The following is a 23253-nucleotide window of genomic DNA, read 5'->3' as shown; positions in this document are numbered from 1 at the left end:
AATAGCATCTGTTTCAAAGGAACTCCATATTCATCGGTAGCACAAAAAGATACATATCCACATATATAAATGCATAAATTGATATAAAAGTATGTATGTAAATGAATAAATATATTATACTAGTTAATTAATAAATGGACAGATTTTTGTCCATATGACAATACTGACTTGGATTAGCTATAAAGTTTACAGCTGTCTTGCAAATCACCACAGACATCTCAGTCTTAGCTTCTTGGGCACAGGCAGCCAGCTACACAAGCAGATGATAAATGCTGTATTAAATGTCTACAGCCACAATTCGGTATCAGTTGGAGAGTGCAGCGATGATGTTCCTTTTGTGCTGCTGCTGTGGCAGTTCTTATCTTCATGTACTGGCCTATACACTAAACTCATACCTGCCATGAAAACAGGCTAAAAAACAGATCTGAAATGCAGAAACTCTGCAATAAAAATATTGCCATCTTCAGATAATTGACTTTTTGTAGTAAATTAAGTATTCTTTTCACTTAATTTACAGGACAAAAACATCTCTGTGTAAGCCCACTCCAATGTGAGAGAAACGTTAAAAATTTCTATAATTAAAGTATTCAAAGGATAGTCAATGTCTCCTCCAGACCAGATGACTTGTGAATTCCCCATAGCACTCAGTTAAAAGCGTTTTCCATTTGAGCATCCCCTTACATAAGGTAGAGTGCAAACTTTAAATAGTATGAAATTCACTTTGACTCTTACCTGAAAAGACACTTGGGATCTTGGAAAGAAAACTTTTGACTGTACGAATAGGAATCCCATTTTTCTCATCTTGCATGCGGGCTATGACGTCTTCCATCTGAACACAGAGAAAAAAAATAAAATAAAGAAAGAATAAAGAAATCCAGAATTATTTCCTAAAATAAATTCTCCAAGAAATCCTAGACCAATCTCTCAGAGTGACAGATCCACTCTTCCTATTTCTTTTTTAACTTAAAATTTATATTCTGTATTTTTATTGAACAGGCTAAGAAACTACAAGTAATTTATTCATGGACAATCGTAAAAAAATGTATGTGCTCAAATTCTCTTGAGAAAGAAATACCAAAGCAGAAAAAAGAGATTTAGTTAAAGTAAAGTAGTTAAAAACCATTTATCCATTGTTGGATATAGAATTTCATGTTTTGATTGTATTACTGGTATTGTACCACATATAAAAGCAAAATAGACTCATACAGCCTTCTAGAGTACTGATACAGTTCTCAAAAAGGCTGTTTGAAACAAAAATAGAGCTTTTAAGTTCAAAGCAAAAATTCCTTTTTTTCTTTTGAGAAGAGGAAAAAAAATACCACAGGATGCAGTTTTGCATCCCTGGAGACAGCAGAGCCAGAAACATAAGAATTTTTTTAGGTAATGGAGTGGGTATAAAAATGTTTAAAATCACTTTGCTGTATGTTTTTTATATTTTTACATTAGCTCATTTTTTCCAACTCAATTTTTTAGGCTAATTTGGCCTGTACATTTTATTAATTATGCCCAACCCAAAGGTTCGCTTTCATGTGAACTATGAACAGCAAGACCTTTTACTGGAAAACTCAAAGAATATTTAGATAGAGTCATTGGCTGACAATGCCAGGTTTTATTCTTGCACATTTTGTAATTGAAGTTTACATATTAGATAACTTCCATCTTTCTTTCTCTGAATATCTAACTTCTCAAAATATTCAATGATAATGTGATAAAATGAATTACAACTATCCTTCCTTTTTCCTTAAGTCACCAACATACTCCATATGAAAAACTCTGTGTGACAGAGCATTTTATATTATTTTATTAGTCAAATCTTAAAAAAAATTTCTATCTCACCTCTGTCCCCCCAATAGGTTCCCAAAGAATTCATTAAAAGTTTGTGGCTGGGTTGTGTTGAGAAAAGAGACAAACAGACAAAATTCTGTTATACACTTTTTTTCCACAGAAGTCAGATGACCCAAATCAGCAAACAGCAAATTAGCATTAGTTGCAGCTGTGCATTAATTGGCCCAATGGGGGAGTTGTACAGAGCCGGGAAAGGGAGCTGGGGTCACCAGTGGTGTACGTAGGGAAAAAGAACAAAAATCCATACCAAAACCGAAAACAAAATCAATTAGTTCAACTGCTCATGAAAAACCTGTTTATACAGGGAGTGTCTGGAGGTCCACATGCTCCATGTACTTATGGATCATACATAACCCAAGGAACACAAATCCAGTGGCATAGTCCAAAACAGAAAGTACACACAAGAAGTAGATATTGTTAGCAAGCTGTGGAAGGCCGAGTCTATTGTTCAGAATTAAGGAAGGTACAAATGTAACAGAAGAAAAGAACCGATGTTCATTGTAATGACTTTCATCTGACACGGAATTGAATTATTTAAATAGAAAGGGCTATTAATGATGTTCTGAAGAAATTGTCAAGCAGACAAACTGTTGTCTATGAAATGGAATCTGCCCATACGTTTATTATCCATATAAGTGAAGGCTTGTTTCAACCCCTTCTAAATTCAGTTGGTAAACTGTCTTATGGAGCCCTTAAATGAATAAGAAGTTGCTCAAATTCAAGTGAATACCTTTGCTTTAAACAATAAAGTAAATTATAACCGTAGGTGCATGGTCTTCTATGGAAATGAACAGAAGTAAATTTGATGATAAATTCCATACATGCACTGTAAGCTTATAAGAGTACTGCTAGAACTGCAGAACGAATAATACTCTATGTTACACTGGGACAAAGTTTAGAAGGCAATATGATAAAGGTATATTTGCATTATAATAAGGATTACTACAAATGTAGGACACGATCCTGGAACATAATATTACAGGCGGTGATATGCAGTTACCTCTTTCTCAGGAACACACAAGAGTGCAAACGTTTAATGCCTAGCATTCCTAGTGCTGTCAGTAATCAGTCTTCTGAGGGTATATGGAATAAATTGTTAACTGACATTCACATATGCTTTCCTAAGCTTGCTTCATGGACAAGATTTAATCTAAACTGTATAAAACCTAACTCTGATAGGCACTGGGAGAGTTCTCTGGTTTTGATTAGCAAAGTGAGCTCTAGGATATCTGCACTGCAAAATTACAACTTCCCCTGCACATCTAGCTCAGATTATTGTTCCTTGTTGGGAGCGAACACCCTCTGTGCAAAAGGCAGCTCACACTCCAGACAGCATCATTGTGAACGGCCTGGTTAATTCAGTGGACAAAAATTACTGCCTAAGTGAGTGAGACTGTTCTAAAACAAGATACAACACAACAGCAGACTCCTAATCAGTTACAGTTGACCTGGGATTCTGTATGTTATCTGTTAGACTACAAAATTCTTATTTGTCTTGTCCCTTTTTGCACAGAAATCTAAAAGGTCACTTGTGTTTTGTGGTCATCTTAAATGTTATACGTAAGAACTCAAGAAAACGAAGGGCAAATTTTAAAACAAAAATGCTTCAATTGAAGATTCAAAACCATCTAATCCAACATACACAGGTGCACAGTTTAACTTTCAATATACGTAGTCCCTATTTCTGTTTTAGCTGCTTTAAATTCAGCAAATATATAACCTCTTCCACCAAAAAACATCTCATTTAATTATATTTGGGAAGCAGCACTCAAGGCACTTCTCTGTCATTCACCAGCAATGACCTAAGACAATGAAAAGAGCAGAATAGTTTAATTAGAATGACGAAAGAAAATCTTCAGCTAATTTTGCTCAAGAATCCTAATCTGGGAAACACAAGCTGCTGCCTGATATAATAATTTTCCTTCCTGATGTATCATTGTTTGCTTCTGAGTCACCTGACCCGACGCTCAGAAGTGAAATATAGGCTCCTTCACTTCACCTCAGAATTAGGCTTTCACAGTTCTTTTCTTATGTTCTTACCTGGCTAAATCCGACTGGCTCTGATCATGCAATGGGATCCTTTTTAGCCCTAAGCCTTCTCAAAGAACTCAAAGAAAACAAATCCACAAATAACAACTGCCTCCTGATCACTCTGGAAATGAAGCTCAATGTGCTTGAGAAAAGGAAGTTGTATAAGCACATCTTTTAGCTTTTCAGTCATCATTGTACACAATTAACAGGGAAAGCATAGCTAGAAGGAAGTTCACAGTGCAGCAAGGATTCTACAGGAGCATTTCTAAACAAATGTATACTTCAAAAAATGTGCCATTTGTTTACCAGTGAGACAATTCTAACCCTGACAAAAACTCACTAACCTTCTGATGCATAGGCAACTCAGACCAAACTTAAAATATTAATATTTAAAACTTCACTCATTTCCTTGTGAAGATAATTTGCAGTCTTCGTCTTGACATGTAAGGACTCTGTGAAATCTATTTCAAAGACTAACTCTATGACAACAGTGACAATGCATCTTATATGAAGCAAAAAGAAAGAAGATAGCGATATCCTGTAATAGAAAGGCTACAGGTTACAGGAGCCTTTGCCTAATAATGACCACTGACTCCGCTCCAAACTAGGAGCTAGGCATGGAGACATGCGTGACTTACCCACAGAGAACTAACAAACCCACAGAGTCAGTAGTATCTGGCCATGGGGAAGAGAGATTAAAAGTTATCAAATGGGAAGTGAAGGTGATGGTTCTCAGTCTTGTGTATTGCTAAAAGTCCATTGAAGGACTATGCTTATTAGGCTTCTCTTCTTTGACACGATTGTGAGAGGTTTCTGCTATATGGGGTACAATTCACCTCTTCTATCTTTAACCATCAGTCACTACCCAAAGGTATCTGTCTTTCTGCGTTATTGACAGTGGAAGTCTTGACAACAAACCAGGACTAGTATCCTTCAGCTATTTACAGCTAGGTGAAATAAATACAACTCCTACGAGCACGATTTTTATGGTTCCTTAGATTTCAGTGCCATGTGGTTTGGGAAGACCCCGATCTTTAGATTTCTAAATCTAAATAGGAATTTCACTGCTAATCATCCACACACCTTGCAAAAATAATCCCCTTGCATCGTAATTCATCATCACTGCTTCTTAAGTGGGGTTTTTTAATTAATTTAGAGACAACAGAAGTCAAAGATAAAAAAGTTTGTCAGTGCAGGACAAGAGCTTTTTCTTCCCTTAAAAGCAAGCCTAAACCAACTCCACATAAAGATGGTCACTAGATACAAGGATTCCAAGACTAGAAAAAGAAAGCAACGGTCTGGAACTAACTAAAGTTCAAGAGATACATGGTAAAAGCTTGAAGTCTTGACCTACTTACACACTTACAGATATCTCAATTCGATTTGTTACTAAAACAAATTTCAGTGCCAGGGAATGAAAAGTATACCCAGGAATACTAGAATGAAACTAAGCATAATTTTGAACTCACTTATCGTACCTCAGAACAGGGGATTGCTCTTATGTTGAGTGTACTGGTGTCCACCCACACTACAGCTTTGTTAATTTTGCTAAAATCTTTCTTCTTCATTTTACCCAAATGCAGGGATGGAATAACTCAGTGGAACTAACTACAAACGTCATCCAAAATTGTTAACAAAGTACAACAAGTTACAATATGTAACAATTTCTTACACTACGCAACAAGTTTCCCTAGACATTTTTCCCCTCCCTACTTAAACAAGTTACAGAGCCTGAGGTCATTAGTGCAGCTGGCCAGCAGGCTGAAGAAGGCTTTCCTTAGCCAGCCCCCCATGCAGAGACGTACATGAAGCAACATGGGATGAACAAAACCAGCAGGGTAGGAGAAAGTTGCAAGATTCCTTACAAGGTAATGGCCATTTTTTTGGTCTTCCAACACATGCTAACTATACAGGATGGATAGACAGGTATATTCTCATCTTGTTAGTATTATATTGATAATAAATTACCTGTAACTGCTCTTGCTTTCAGCAGTACTCCTTTCTTGAAACTCCATTGTACTACATATGCTCTGTCTCACACACTGCCAGTTATACTACAAATTTTCTGTTAAGACCTCCATCAGTTAAAAAGTCTGCAATTGCAGGATGCAGAAAATTTGTAAGAAAGTATTTTGCTGTGGTTCACTGAGGCAAAAAATCAGTATATTTACATGAATGGCTAAACTACCCCATCAGAGTTACACTTTAGGAGCCTCAGACTCTCTGTCTTCCCATGCGAGCTGCTCTTTGCCTGGGCTACGCATGCCAACAATCACTGCAATATCCTTCTTTAATTGAATCATCACAGTGCCACCTGAGAGCTGCCCAATTCAGTGAACCACGGGCTTAGTTCAGCTAGTCAAGCTGCATCACAGAGAATAAAAGAGCACAAAATACAGGAACTACAAATCCCGGGAGCCTGCACTGACAAGCACAGATACAGGCAAACTGATTGCCAGATAAAATATTTCAGTGTTGCTCACCAAACTAAAGCAAATCATCTCAGGTCAGGAGTGCTGACAACTCTTTTTCTAAATCAAGTGTGTAGAAATGAGATGGTTTGACATCTCTGTATCAAAGATTTTAGCATTTTCCATTTAATGCAGAACTGGGTTATTTCAACTCTTCATGTCTACTTGGGATGAAAACAAAGTTTAAAACATTCACAAGTCCATAAAAGTACATTTAGATTTTTGACTGAAGTACAACGCTGAAAGATGGCTTAAAACATGCAAGATTAACCAAACTATTAATGACAGTCATGCATGAACTATCTGAGCTTGCTCAAAAAAAAGCAGTCAGTCAGGAGTTGCTCTAAGCCAGCAATATTGCTTCTCCGGTCTACCAATGCAGGGAACTGCCCCAAGTACTCTCTGATGAACATTAAATTAGAGAATAACTTACTCAATGAAAAGAATACAAGAATGACTGGTCTTATCCTTTTCAGAACCTCTATTTGATGAAGTAACTATTTGACACCATAAAATCAAATGACAAATCAACCAGTTTCTAATCATATTAAATGGATGCAATGGAGATAGTTTGAAGAGCCTGCTTACTACATTTACCTATGATGCTGACACCTCTGCCTCGTTTTCCTTTCCTTCTGCTGTACAAAGTCACTGGTGTGAGCAAATAGTTCATATTCTGTCCTCAAACAGAATACTTGTGGAGAGCCAAAGATGTGCTGGCTTCATATGTAGCACAAAACTCTGTATTGAAGCATTATCTAGCCTCACTCTTATGACTGCATTTGTAATTATCAATTTGTTAATTTCTAATTAAGATTCAGATTTATTTGCCCTATTTATCCATACTGTGTCAGATACAGCAAGTAGGTAGTGTTCCAAATTGGTTGTAAAAATTTGTAAAACAACCAGTACTATATATACTAGCAGACTGTGCTTACATTAGAGTGCAGAGCAAGCTTTTGCCATTTGTTAAGAATAATTTAGGTTATTTTGAATTTATTTGAAAATCGATGCCAGTTCTGTGCAATTATTATTGAGACCTGAGTTTTTATCATAGAATCATAGAATAGTTTAGGTTGGAAAAGACCGTTAAGATCATCAAGTCCAACCCTTAACCTAGCACTGCCAAGTCCACCACTAAACCATGTCCCGAAGCACCACATCTAGGGATGGTGACTCAACCACTTCCCTGGGCAGCCTGTTCCAATGCTTGACAACCCTTTCGGTGAAGAAATTTTTCCTAATATCCAATCTAAACCTCCCCTGGAGCAACTTGAGGCCTTTTCCTCTCGTCCTATCATTTGTTAACCTGGGAGAAGAGACCGACCCCCACCTCGCTACAGCCTCCTTTCAGGGGCTTGTAGAGAGCGATGAGGTCTCCCCTCAGCCTCCTTTTCTCCAGGCTAAACAACCCCAGCTCCCTCAGCCGCTCCTCCCGTTTTTAAAATCCCCCCAGGGTTGGTCCCCCCCCCCCTCCCCGGGCCAGCCTCTTCCAATGCTTGACAACCCTTTCAGTGAAGAAATTTTTCCTAATCACCAATCTAAATCTCCCCTGGTGCAACTTGAGGCCAATTCCTCTTGTCCTATCACTAGTTACTTGGGAGAAGATACCAACACCCACCTCGCTACAAGCTCCTTTTAGGTAGTTGTAGAGAGCAATGAGGTCTCCCCTCAGCCTCCTTTTCTCCAGGCTAAACAACCCCAGTTCCCTCAGCCGCTCCTCATAAGACTTGTTCTCCAGACCCTTCACCAGCTTCGTTGCCCTTCTCTGGACACGCTCCAGCACCTCAATGTCCTTCTTGTAGTGAGGGGCCCAAAACTGAACACAGTATTCGAGGTGCGGCCTCACCAGGGCCGAGTACAGGGGCACGATCACTTCCCTACTCCTGCTGGCCACACTATTTCTGATACAGGCCAGGATGCCTTTGGCCTTCTTAGCCACCTGGGCACACTGCCGGCTCGTGTTCAGCTGGCTGTTGACCAGCACCCCCAGGTCCTTTTCCGACAGGCAGCTTTCCAGCCACTCTTCTCTAAGCCACGCAAATTACAAGCATTGCATGTAATTTTTCTAATTAGATGAACAGTCCCACTGGGCTTGTCCCTGCTATCAACACTGCATGTTCACCACTGAACTTGCATCAATACGATAACCTCTGCACACTTTGCTGATTTAGAACTGTGCTTTTGGAACGATAATTTTAAGCATGTTCTTGTGTTATGCTTCTAAAATGCTTAATCAAGAAAACCAGCATTTCATTTTAAAAGTGCTTATAGTTTATTACAAATCATACAAGTAGTTCTTTTGTTTTTCATTCCTGTGCCTTGCCCATTTTAAGCAGTTATAACAAATTTTGGATATCAATACCCGGAGAAGCAGAGAGTCCTAGGGACAATGAATGAACACACACCTACAGAGACACAGCTAGGCTACTATAAAATAAGCAGTATTCACCTTTCAATAGTGCTGAACTATCTAATAATGAATTTGATGAAAATAAATCCTTTCTTAGATATGTTCTCTCAAAGGGGAAAAAAGCACAATCTTCATGTAAAGTTTACTGAAATCACATGGAATATGCAAAATCAGTTAAGTTACTTGGAGCTCAGATATTAATAACTACTGCATAGCAAAGAATTTTCTACAAAGTTACTTTACAACATTTTGTTTGGAAGAGAGTATCTAAGGAAGAAATACAGTTTCAGAATTAAAAATGCTGAAAAAAAATAAAATAAATGGTCTGCTGAAACAGAACGTAGTTGACCCCTTTTAAAGACTTTTTGGAAGAAGGATAACTTAAAAGCATACTTTGAACTCCAGTGATTAACCTGTAATCGTGTGGCCTGTTTGGAAGCTGCAACTGTCAGTGAACCCTAGATAAAAAACGGACAAAGGTTAATCCCCATCACATAAAACTGTACAATATTGAATGGAAAATCTTGAAGATACCATACAGTACATTCTGTAGATAGTGATTGATGCCAATAAGTTATTCTCTTTTCTCCCAAGGTCTGCTAATGTTGCGGTAGTGGTTTGATGCACCAACATGTCACACATTTTGACTTTTTTCTCTGCCTCATACACTGGGTAAACTGGAGATCTCCCAGTAACCTTCCATTTCCACCACCACTCTACACTTTCACCAGATTTATTTCTTACTGTGCCTTCTTTTGATAAGTTGAACTGAAAACATTTAATTAATACTGCGTTTCACAAAAAAAAGTGATTCTTTTTTCTAATTCACAAAAATAGTGCAAGTTTGCTTCTGTCAGTATATTTTTTGAAGAATTCAGCATGTCAGAACTATGTCAACAAACCCATGACACAGCATGGGCTATTACTTCCATTTTTTTCAATTAGATTAATTTTTGTCTCACCTAAGAGTCCTACATCTAAATATATAGGACATACATCCAGTTCACTGCATGTATACTAATGCTATATGGCTGGACAGTGAACAGCAGACTGAAGTAGTTTCTAAAAGCTACTCAACTGGTATTACAGAAAAACCATATAACTTTGGGGTAACATATCATACTGATTCAGCTTTGGAATCAAGAAAAGGTTATAGAAAACAGTATGCTAACTATACGAAAAATCGGGTAGGTGGCAATTCCAGCTCCCTGGCCTTCATGAAAATGCAATTATTTCAAACAACAAAAAACCTTATTAAGTAAGGACAAAAGTTGTATTTTTTAAATTAACCACTTCAAAAATAATTCAAATATTCTTTAAAATTGTTTCATAATATTAATACTTCATAAATTATTTTTACTCTGGCCTTTCCAAGCCAAGAAGCATTTTCTATATTTAGGAAATATCACAATCAGACACAGAAAATATAAAAATTATGCACTCATGCAAAAGTTACCACTTTAAATGAATGGTTTTCATGTTTAAATTACAGATCGATAAAGAAAAGCATTTCAGTTTATTTATCTGTTTTTCTTGGAACTTAGAAATTATTAATTAGAATTAATTAGAAATACAACTTTCTCAAACCTTGAACGCTAGTGTTGCACAACCAAACCAGAGAAAGCTTATCTAAAGGAGTTAAAAAACACATCCGGATGGTGAAATTTCAAAACCACTGAAGTCAATGGTAATTTTGGAAATTGTATCCCTGCTTTCCAGTAAAATCATTATTTCCATCACAGGTGTGAAACATTGGTTAGAATGACAGAGGAAAAGGAAGCACCACTATGGGTACTTGAGAAGGAAACACAGCTTGATGAAGGAGGTCTTGGTGAAAGAGTATTTATATTAGTAGAGGGATTTCTGTAAGAATACTTCATTTGGAATAAAATATATTTTTTTTAAAGCAGCTGAAACTATAAATAATATTTATTAATTTGTCAAGCCATGATTTGAGCTTCTAAACTGTGCTACCAGAGATAGAAATAATGTTTCTTAGGCAAAATACCTGTTTTTAAAATACGGTCTTTCAAAGCCAAGATTTTTCCTGAGCTGTACTGATCATTTGTGATATGATGGTCCTGACATTAAAAATGGGGTCTCCTGTATATTTCAGAAACAGACAAGTTCAACTGGAAAACTGACCTCTGAGATCCAAAATGGACTTTTCAAAACAATATTAGAAAAATGTTCAAAAGGTTTGAATTTTTTTCCAAGAAGGAACAAAAGCAAAATGTCAAGATTCAACAGAAAAAAAACAGAACAGATTCTGGTACCCTGGTCAGTATACAGGTTAAGATTTTAAAGAAAACACAAGCACGCACTTTTGTAGGAGATGCAAAACAAAGGACTAAGCTTATACATAGCTAACACAGATACAAAAGTGAAAGGTAGCTAATGGCGCATTTTGCCTTCACAAAAAACACTCACGAAAATATTAGCTATAGGATACAGCAGAGTCACAATATATTCATCTACCTAAAAAAAGTGACATTCCTCAGGAGAATACTTACATTTAATCCAAAATATTGTCATTTAATTCTAAAGTCCACAAAAACAGATGTTTTCTAAATTGGTACAGCTTTCTTACGTCATCTGTTACTAATAGTTTTAAATCTAAATTTGTCTGGTTGGAATCTCTTTTTCTCACTTGTCAGATGATCCCAGACATTGCAAAGCCACACCACAGCATCAGATCATTTTAGAAGCAGCTATTGCCAAGCAAGGAGGAGACCTTTTAAAAAAATGCACTATCATTATCCTTCAAATGCTGAAGAGGGAAGAAGTAATTACAAGAAATGTTTAAAATTACATTGACAGAAATAACATTTTGGGGTAAACAATGATATGAAAATGGAATACAAATTTAGAAAATGAACCTGCGTATATTTCGAGGTTCTCTAACCTGCTCTGGACAATAGCTGATGAGGAAGCTGATCAAAGCACAGGTTTACTTCTCCATTCACAATGAAACTGCAAGGAGGAACACATATCATAGAATCATAGAATCATAGAATAGTTTGGGTTGGAAGGGACCTTTAAGGGTCATCTAGTCCAATGCCCCTGCAATAAGCAGGGACATCTTCAACTAAATCAGGTTGCTCAGAGCCCCGTCCAACCTGACCTTGAATGTTTCCAGGCATAGAATCATAGAATGACATCTTCAACTAAATCAGGTTGCTCAGAGCCCCGTCCAACCTGACCTTGAATGTTTCCAGGGATGGGGCACCCACCACCTCCCCGGGCAACCCCTTCCAGTGCTTCAACAACATATGGACAAGACAAAGCTTAAGTAGTTTGGTGATTTCTGCATTGCTTTCTGCCCTGTGGCAGGGGAAGACTGAAGGAGGCAAGCTGGTCTTCTGCTAATATTTCAGCATCTAGGGAACTGAGATACCGTATAAAAACTAAAATTCTAGCTCTCTTGGTCCTTTAAATTGCTCTGAGGCATTAAACTCCATTAAATACAAAAATACAACTGCTACCATCAAAACAGATTTTTACCAGTGACTTTTAAATTACGCTCTTGTGAAAAAGTTGTTCTTAATAATTGTATTACAGTATGGTAAGCTCTCAGTATCAATTATATTTGACATTGTACAAAAAATTGGCTGGTGATGTCATATGGTAATGTAGCATTATATGACAGATGGATTGGTTTCACAGTAGTCTGTTCACCCTCTGTTACACAACTTATTTGAAAACAAATATTTTATTTTACCTAATCTGAATAGACAGAAATTACACAGTTGTGGATGTTCTGGCTGTGTTGGTTCTTAAAGCATGTCTAATTCACCCATTTTCACTTTAAGAACAACGTAAAAGAAAGGAAAAATGAATTACTGAAGTACTGATCTGCCAAATGAACAATACAGGAAAAGAACAGATAAAGTCCACAGAAAAGACAATAATGGTACATTCTATATGCAAAAAAAAAATCACGAAGAATACTGAAATAAATGAAACAGAGCATTTAAACCATTTTCCATAAAAATTTAGCTACCAGCATTCCAATAACACCAGTGTTTCCCCACCTCTAAAAATCTTATCATCATCTCCTTTGAACCAGTAGAAGTCCCAGGCCTGTTCATCTTTTTACTACTTTTGAGAACATCACACACACACTAGAAATTTTTATGCTAAAAAGCAAACCTACCTAATATAGCTCTTGCTAGTAGCGATTCGGGAACTGTAGTGCAAACTATAGGTTTATGTAAGACAAACAAAGTATACAAATAATAGCCTGCCCTTCAGTGACAAAATGAGGTATTTCTCCATGTCAAGCAACATTTTTTCATCTCTCATTAACTATACAAATTAGTCAAGCTTCTCATCAGAACGTGACAAGATCAGGTCACAGGTGCTCTTGTTCAGCAAGGAGTAATAAAAAAAGAAGTTCTACAGGCATTTTTTGAATAAAATATTGGGAGGAATCTATGTGGAAGGTAAAAGCTCCTTTTTGCCATGGGTTTTACAGTTTTGAAATGTATTTTAATTTGAATGGAAAAAAACCACCAAAATGTGAGTATTTGCTATGAAATAAAATTATGAAAACAAATCTGTCAAGTCAAACAACTTCATTTGAAAAAAGGTATTTCTGTCATCTATTACTGAAGAGTATAATTAAATAAAAGGGTAATTAAAAAAATGAAAGCTATTTTGCAAAGAATGTCAAAACTGCCACCATTTGATTTATAATTTCTCAACATTCCAGTATAGGATTCTAGCTATATCAGCCTGATTCTAAGATGAGTTTAAAATCCTATTTTCCTAAGACAGAGTAAATGTTTATATGGTGTTCACAAAATCCTGGAATTCTCCTAAAACTTACTAAAATCATAGCAAAAGTAACTTGATTAACAGAATGTACCCCATTGCTTCCTTTAGCAGTTATTTGGAAGAAAATAGTACGAATTTTGATAAGGGTTTTTGATTCTACACAATGAATAGACAAAACAAAAATGAAAGTTCCTTGCTTAAAAATGAAAGCTAAGTTAGCCATACTCTTTTATCAAAGCAGGCTTTTCCAGGAGCTTTCTTAAAAGGAATCTCTGATAAAGTGCAGTAGCGCCAGTCCGTCAAACTCCATTAGAGCACCTAATTCCATCATACGTAGTTACCTCATGCACACACACACACAGACTGACTTCTTGGCTTCATCTCTTAAAATTAAAGTTACCTGATTTCCAGAAGCCCTGTGTCCTGGTTTCGGCAGGGATAGAGTTAATTTCCTTCCTAGTAGCTGGTACAGTGCTGTGTTTTGGATTTAGGGTGAGAACAATGTTGATAACTCACCGATGTTTTAGTTGTTGCTAGGTAGTGTTTACACTAGTCAAGGACTTTTCAGTTTCTCGTGCTCTACCAACTGAGAAGGCTGGAGGTGCACAAGAAGCTGGGAGGGGGCACAGCCAGGACAGCTGACCCAAACTGGCCAACGGGATATTCCATACCATGGGACGTCATGCTCAGTATATAAAGCTGGGGGAAGAAGAAGGAAGGGGGGGACGTTTGGCGTGATGGCGTTTGTCTTCCCAAGTAACTGTTACGCGTGATGGAGCCCTGCTTTCCTGGAGATGGCTGAACCCCTGCCTGCCCATGGGAAGTAGTGAATGAATTCCTTGTTTTGCTTTGCTTGCGTGCGCGGCTTTTGCTTTACCTATTAAACTGTCCTTATCTCAACCCATGAGTTTTCTCACTCTTCACCCTTCCAATTCTCTCCCCCATCCCACTGCGGGGGGAGTGAGCGAGCGGCTGCGTGGTGCTCAGTTGCCAACTGAGGTTAAACCATGACACCCTGCCCTTCTCCATCCATTGAGAAAGGACCTAGTTTTTTCTCACTCCTGCTCTACATTGCTGTATTTTTGCAAGGATCCTCTACCATGTGTTGGTACAGGAGCAATTTCAATAAAGCCTTATTCATCAAAGCACTTAAACAGGTGGTGAACTTTAAGGCTGAAATTTTCTAAGAAAAGGAAAGTAATGAAATACCTAACTCGCATTGAAAACCAGTGGACTGATATATCAAAACACAGTGGGTGACACAGTGAAGAGTGTGTATGTTCCAGTGCTTTGCAAAATAGGAGCCCATTCCAATGTGACATTTCCTAGTTTATATTTTGGCTGGTTGCAGTATAATTAGCAAAAGTAGAACACATTTTGTGATACTTCCTTTCAATTGTATGTAGCAATTACATCAGCTCTAGCACTCCACTGGACTTGTTCTGAAGGAATTACGGAAATCAAAAACTGACAATCTCCCTCTGTCTTATTTAATTTTTCTCTTGTTTTTAAAAACATGAATTTGTCTTATGAATTCATGTTATATTTTTACAGCAAATCCAACTATACTTTAATTTCCTTGGGGATAAAGAAAGTAATTTCATTAAAAAGGCTATTTTGCCATCAAAACACTAGTTTTTGAATTCTGATGATTTAGACACTTTAAAGCAAATCAGGTCTGAATGTTCTGTACCTGTCCAATTTAGTCATAGTTTGACATTTACTGTATCTACATTGTATTTTCCTTTGCAGTCATATTCCTTTTGATTAGGAATATTCTGTGTCTTTACTGTCAAATCATGTTTGTGCCACAAAAGAAAGTAGAGCAGCAGTCATTAACAGATTTGAAATATGTGACCTCTGAAAATTGTGAATGATGGCTATACAACCATTTGTTTAGTCTATCTGATACACAATTAGGAAAGGAGATATTCTTTTGTTATAAACCAGTTTTGGTATTCACATAGCATTGTATGTATACAATGAGATGAGAATAATATTAAAATCAGACACACTGTAATTTAGAACCAAAAACCAAAAATGGATTTGGGTGAATTAAAAATAAAAAAAAAATCAGGATTAAAGCCCACCAATTCACTTGTGCAATTATTTTTTACTCTGGAAAAAATTAGGAAAAACACTGCATGAAAGAATTGAGTGAGAAATGGTATTTTTCAGCCAAATTTTATTTTCCCAGAAGGACAGACTTGTTCTAGGTATTAGTTATGGTGAGCAGAATATATGACATAATGCACAATGGAAGTCTGTATGCCATACACACCTTTCTATCAGCCACAGGGTTAGACAAGACATCTCAATTCAATCTCAAGTCTCAAGTCTCTCAACTGATGTGTATTTAGTTAATTTGAAGATTTGGAAGAGTCAGAATCTCTGTACTAGATCCAGTTGCATCAGACTGGTAGCTTGAATGTGGGTCTTAGAAACCTTGGATCACAAGTTTCACAGAAAACTACTCTCAGAAAAGAGAAGCTTCATTGTAATAAAGTCATTTCTCACTTGAAAAATCCGAGCTCTTTTTGAAGAGCATTTTTTCCATCACCAGTTTATCTGTTTTATCAGTTTAAAGGATGGAAAGTAACAGGGTTTAACAACCAAAGCACTACTTCAGATAGTCCTGTATCTGTGCTAGGGAGCATTTAGAAGGACCCATTTCATGCTCCAAATATATTAGAGATTAATAATTGCTAGAAGAAATGGGATACTTACTGGAAAAACATATGCCCCTATACAGAGGAATTACCCTGCAAGAGAGATCTACACTGACAAATTATAATATAATAAATAGAGGTAGTCTGCAAGCACCTACCCCTTCCAAGCAAAAACCACAAATTCCTACTTTTGGCTGAAAAGAGTAATTACATTACACAACAAGTCTTTACCCCCACAAAATTAAGGGGCAGCAGATGATGTGTACCAATACAGTAAACCATAATTCTGTTCTGATTACTTGTTTCAAACAAGGTGGGAGAAAAGTAAAATACCTAAACACATCAGTAGTGATAAGATTCCTCTGGCATTTGGAAAAAACAGAGCAAGTTGCATTTAGCAGATGAATCACCTGACAAGGACTTGGGAATCCTCGGTTTTCTCCATTTTGCCACCAACTGACCTTTGGCAAGTCACTAACCTCCTGTGGCTGAGAAATCTAAGACATAGCTAAGGAAACAACCATTAACTAAATGACCTTCTAAATACTTTTGATGTGTCAGAGCATTGTAACACTAGATAAAATTAAAGCATTCAGATTTTCAACAGACTGGAGTTTCTTTCAGTTCCAGAAAGCTGCGGAGTCATGACATTTTTTTTCCACCTTATCTCTTCTCAGAGGCATGAATCAAAGCCTATATGTTCCCTATACAGAGGGATTACTCTGCAAGAGAGATCTATGCTAATAAATTATAATATAATAAATAGAGGTAGTCTGCAAGCACCTACCCCTTCCAAGGGGGTAGTCAGGTAGTCCAAGGTAATCAGTGAAGGCATTTACTTTGATATTTTGGGAATAAATCCTAGTATCTCTAGGCACTGGGCTTCTAAATATTAACTACTTCATGACTGTCACAGCATATCTCCTTTCCTCAAAAGCTGAACTATTTCTAAAGTTCCAGAAATTAAAGAAGTTGCATGCCATCTACAAATCCAAAACACAATCATTTCTGTATGGTTCTCCCTGACAACTAACTTAACATCTTGGGTGTTAGATGTCTCAAATGCATTTAATATATTAAACGTGACTGAGAAGTTCATTATTCTGAAGGAGCATGTTTAGAGACATACTTGTTTACTGTATGCCTCTCTGTTCCATCTTTATCTTATCACATCTTGTTGCACTACATCATGTCTCAAGAAAAACAGGATGAACTCATACCCTGAAATCGCTTTAAATGGCTTTTATGTGTTAGACAAAGCAGAAAGGGAGGATGAAATACTGAGGAGGACAAGGGAAAGATCCATCTTCATTATCTTTTTATCTCTTTTGAAACTTAAAAATGCAATCCCATCCTGTGTAGATTTGCATTTTAGTTTATGGTCATCATATACACTCTTATCAGAATTTATTTCTTGGTACATAATCCTACTTAAAGATAATTAGATAGAATCTTTGAGGTCCAATACTGAAAATTGCAGTTACAAAAATATTCACTGTCTCATAACATTTGGCAACACCTCCCCAAATTCTACATCCATACTAGATAGGTCAGGTAACAGCACTGTATTCTTGAAACATATTTTAAAATAAACCTTAATTTAAAGGTAAAAAATTCCCCTTTGGACACGAGTTCTAAAAGTGGTATCTAGGGAAGTCTTCTAACACCAAGGACCTCTGTCAAAACCCCACATCTGATTGTTAGGACAAAAAATGACAAATTCTGACAAAGACAGGCATTACCTTTCAATCATTTCTTGCTCTGGAGTAGTTTCCACCATATACTGACCATGGTGCTTCTATTATTATCTATCTCGAATATTTCATATATCTGTTTTCATAAGAACTACTTTTGCAAGTTCAGAGTTAATATAAAAAGATGCTGATCAAAGAGGCTGGAGACTCTGGAAATTCAGAGTAAATCTGCTGAGATTAGATGAGAACAGCAGTGACCTCTAACCTAGTATAAATGGGTAAAAGTAATATAAATATTAACTGGAATAACCTCTGAATGCTATTTATCCAGCCTAGGTAGTGATGATATCAGGACATCCACGATCCACTCGTGGATGGATCCACTCCACAAAACTGCCTTGAACATATTAATACCTACTGTATACCTCTTGACTCCAGCCTAATGCAAACTAAATTGGAGAGATTTTTGCTTCAGGATGAGATCAGGTTCCATTTTGAGTTATTTTTGCCCTTGGTAACATTTGTAAACTCCCAGAAGTGAACTTAAACCTTGGCATGGCTTTAGAAATTAGTTCTAAAACATCACTGAAAGTGAAGTAAAAGATACGTGTTTAAACTTCATTAAAAAGAGTAGACAGGATGCTTATTTGTCTTTCTGCACTCATCAATCTTTATGGCATTCTTGGGTGACTGTTCTGAAATTATTAGCAATATTAGCCAAATTGAATTAATCTGAGCATACCTTTTCATACCATATTCTTTTTTCTTAGTCAATTCACTGAATTTGGTACAATGTAACTAAAGGTCCATTTCTCAAATCAAATTTACCTCTTCAACAAGTAACATTTGATAAACTACCTTTAAGCCAATTGCAATGAACTGTAAATTATTTCCCTTTCGTGGGAAGTTTGCTTTTAACCCTTCCTGTACAACTGCCCAGACTCTGCCCAAAAGAATGTGCTTTACCACTGTTTACCAGTCCCGCTTAGCATTAAATCACAGGTAAAGGGATGTGGGTAGGTTTGGGACTACATGCTGGTTTTTAATTATTTTAAAGCTAGTCAAACATGTTATATCAATAGCTTTGCTTAACTTATTTTATAGAAACAGCAGCACCATTTTTCACATCATACATTCCTACAGTACTTCAACTCTGACACTCATTCCAAAGCAGTAGTCCATTCTCCATACCCAAGTACTTGTGGACCTGTCTTGATGTTGCCAATGGACGTTTCATCAGGGTTCATGACGCACTGTGCTTTTTGGACAGTAGGAATAGGTCTTCTGCATGGACAGCATATTTGAAATTTTCCACCCAGAACAGTTCATGCTGAATTCTGCTCTCACATACTATCAATTTTGTGCAATCTTTCCACATGGAACCAAACTGCAGCCCTACTTTTGCAGAATAGATCTTCATCCCAGTATTTTTATACAGTACAGATACATATATATATACACATGTACACACAGATGCATATAAGTGTGATTTTTATTCTGTATTATAAAAAGAATCTTATAAAACTTGATGCAAAAGGGATTGCTTGGGGATGTTAAAATATTGGGTTTAGACTTCTTTTCAAACCATCTGCTTATCTTTCTAGATTCTAAGTTATATTTACGAATTCATGCAGTAATCATTTGCATACTTAACTGTACTTTCAAAACAAAATACATGCAACAAATGCCCAGACACAGAAGGCTCATTAGAAATAAATAGGAGATCAACTTGCACCTTGTCCCAAAAGGGAGGCAGTGATGGTTTGCTTTATTTCGTTTTCTTTGTTATGTCAGTTAGGCTTACTGTCCTGTCAGAGCATCCCCACTGTGTACTCTAAAGTGTCTGAAGGAGTTGTAACAACCAACTGGAAAGTGTGAATCAGAATTTGTTCAACAGCATACATAGTGAAATGAGTTACTACTACCAAGGAACTAGCAAGAATGACAGTTTTTAATCTCAGAATCTAGAATTTATTCTAGGGTCCAAGTCATTCCAATGACTAAATTTTCCAAACCAGATCATAAAACTAATTGCTAATCAAGAGCTCAAAAGCAGCACATTGCATGTCCTTTGACAGCCCTCAGAGCCACAGAAATTAAAAAGTTGAACTAGGTGCCAACAGATAGAAGAACATGTGATAATTCCTGTAGTTTGTTACTACTGAATATTGTTGCCCTCAAACCAATAATCTTAGAACATTACTGCACCAAAACATCCCGCTCATATCCACAGCAAGTTATTGTTCATACTGGTAAAGCAGAGCAATACTGTTAAACGCTAGCCAATACAAGACTAACAAGTTAAATTCTAGTCAATACAAAAGTGAACATCATCAGTGATATAATGCATAAAGAAAGGAATCCCTGCCTTGAAAAGCCATCATGGTTTGTAGGAACATCAGGTAAATACTTCAACTGGCAAGAGGAATTAATATTCAGTGTTTAAAAGCAGTGAGATTGTGATGCATATGGGCAGGCACTTTCATGTAGAAGGAGCAGGGGGAAAAAAAGCAATAGTGAATAGCTAAAGTAGGTTCAGTAAATACATGGAAGATAAATATGCCTAAGTAGGGATGCAGGCAAACTTAAAAAGGACACGGAGATCACTGAAGGAAACAGAAGAATAGTTAATTTTTGCAGATGAACTGTGAATAGAAGGGAACAGATATGGAAATGAGAATATAATGTTAGAAATCACATTTGAAAAAAGCTACAGACCTTCCTTGAATTTATTTTTCCTTAAAAGCTGATCAGATCATAGAAGAAATTCTGAAAAACACTGACATTTCTCAAGAATTCTGACATTTTCATTCAGTACTTTAAAACATGTTACTTTAAAAAGCATTTCAAAGATTTCATGTGCATTATTGACATTAAAATAAAAAGTAAGTGCATTTAAAGTTATACGATTTATGTAATTTCTTCTTCCATTAAAACTACTATTCTTTGTCATTTTGAGATTATATTTCCCAAAGGCATACTTTTAATATAACATTTTTGAAATGTGATTATATTGAAAAATGGAATCTTTGTAGTTAAAAAAATCTTTCCATCTTTTCCTGTTATTTGTCTGCAGTTTGATATATTTTTTTTGCCTCAAAGCTTCTGTTTTATTCAGGGCACTATGACTAACTTCTAATAAACCCACATCTAATGAACCGGGGTCCTTACAATTCCACACGGTATAATAGTAGAGTGTCAGTAGGTCCCAAAAAAAACCAAACCCAGATAGAGAGGGACTTCTGCTCACTTGGTTTTCCTGCAGCATATCACAAACACATTCTCCAGCCTGTCACTTGTGCTCTTCGTACGTGACTAGATAAACACTGCTTAGCCCTGTTTGCTTGAGTAAGTAGCCAGAAATTGCATGTTAAACATGCTACCAGCAGAACGTCGCCACCCACTGCAGTATCAGCCGCAGCCAGAGAAGCATGTTGTGTGCACAGTGTTGACACCAAATGTATGAAGGTAAACCATCTAGACCAGATTCCTTTTGTTGGTGAATTGTTATTGTACCACTTGACATGAATTAAATACACGTTTGTGCTTAAATATTAAAAGATTTAATGAACAATGCATTGGAACGAGTACTACTGCCGTAAGCAGTTCTACAAGGAGTCTGTGAAAATGTGGCATGAGCTGACTCCTTAGCCTGGTGTTTGGTTCATCCCTCAGCGCCAGCTCTGTTTACCAAAAGTGGCCCCGAGCGCTCCCATTCCAGGATCAATTGCTACAAGACAATGAATGCTGTGGCATTTCTTATCTCACCAGGAAGGCAAACTTCACTCCCTCACAGGGAGTCCTTCTCCCCCGGCATCCCTGCTTCCAGCCAGTTTAACCTGTTCTGCAGTTGGTCCACCTTGCCCTCCATGCCACATAATTCCTTGTTCACAAATTACTGCTGAGCAGTTACAATCTGAATTTTCCCTTCAATTTTCAGTTTCAATTTAAGTTTAAAACTAAAGTCGGAGTTTCTGTTCCATTTCCTGAGGTATCCGATATACCTCCAAAAAAACATATTGTTTCCCTGAATTCACCACAGGAGAATGTGAGGTTCTCCATGTAGCATGTTACATCTAGATAAGAGCCTAACATCTAAGCCAAAATGTTCTTCGTAGTCACATTTTTGAAATCCATTAACACAGGGCTGAGCCCTCTCTGGCCTTGCCCTGAAACCTGACTGAGGGTTCGGCACCGGGATGGTTCTACCTCAGTCCCTCTGCAGTTCGCATGTAGGCAACTGGGACGGCACAGTACCCCAAGGGCTCCTGCTCTGAAGCAGTAGCAAACTGCTTTTGCTGCGTTTTCTCTTGCATCCTTGCCAAGCGCATACACAAAGCAATAATTAGTTCTCAACCTCTCTAATGCTCACCTAATGTCATCTCAGGAGCTGTCAAATCCCTGACTCCAGCACTAAAAATCAAATTAATATAATTAATAGGTGCTTAACGTGAAGTTTACTTCAGAACTTCAGACATATAGCAAGGCTTATAGACTCAAAACATTCACAGTAGTTTTGTTACATTGATTACAAACCTAACAGCACTTAAAACATCCAACTTCTCTAGATTTTTAAATTGAACTGCTAGAAGGTAAATTAAAATCAACAGTAGCATTCCCTCTTCTGACTATACAGAAGACAGAAAGAATTAATATTATTGGCTAGAGAAAATGTAGTGAAGAAAAAGCGAAGGGTGGGCAAGAATGAGCGAAGTTATGGAATGGGGTCCATGCAGGAAGGGGTTAAACATCTGGACTGAAAAAAATCAGAATCGAGATGACCAAATGGGGAGAGGACAGATGTGAAAGACATGGACAGGGCTTTGATCTAGTGATAGATGTCCGTGTCCATGGCAAGGGGGTTGGATTAGATGATCTTTAAATGTCCCTCCCAACCCAAACCATTCTGTGATTCTACTCACCTGTGAAAGGCAGAAAATTGAATATGGTAAAATTAATATTTCTCATGACACATGAATTAAGGACATCAAATTAAATCATATTAGGCAAAAGGCTTAAGACAAAGAAAGAGATGTGTACATAAATAAGTTGTGAGACAACTTCAATTTAGCTGAATAAAATTGATGGGTACCCGAGCTTCTGCAAGCACATGGGAGACACTAAAATTTAACTGTGCTCTATGTTGCCTATACTGGGAGAAAAGCACAGCATTCATTGCTGTTGCAAGAATCTCAGTCACAGTTTTTAAAGATGCATAAACAACACTACACTATTTTAAATGCATTATTCAAATTTAGGTCATGCTTCCTCATCCTTGGTATCTTCAGAACTTCACTGCAAAAAAGTTGGCAGGGTGGGACTGTTTGCTTCTGAGAGCCTTGATAACCATT

At 37.1% G+C, this 23253-nt stretch overlaps 1 protein-coding gene across 4 annotated transcripts in view; it reads right to left on the bottom strand.

Annotated features, from left to right (window-relative positions):
• The window catches only part of RGS7 (regulator of G-protein signaling 7), a 264344-nt gene that overhangs the window by 147196 nt on the left and 93895 nt on the right, over positions 1-23253 (bottom strand). For all 4 annotated transcript variants that reach the window (XM_009329150.1, XM_009329151.1, XM_009329152.1 and 1 more), the window contains exon 2: positions 733-829. In XM_009329150.1, the coding sequence (XP_009327425.1) occupies positions 733-829 (97 nt within the window). The remainder of the gene's footprint in view (positions 1-732; positions 830-23253) is intronic.

This window comes from Pygoscelis adeliae, unplaced genomic scaffold (genome assembly GCF_000699105.1).
Source record: "Pygoscelis adeliae isolate BGI_AS28 unplaced genomic scaffold, ASM69910v1 Scaffold77, whole genome shotgun sequence".
Taxonomy (NCBI): domain Eukaryota; kingdom Metazoa; phylum Chordata; class Aves; order Sphenisciformes; family Spheniscidae; genus Pygoscelis; species Pygoscelis adeliae.
The sequence above is the reverse complement of the archived record's forward strand: the minus strand, read 5'-3'. Positions and strand labels throughout refer to the sequence as shown.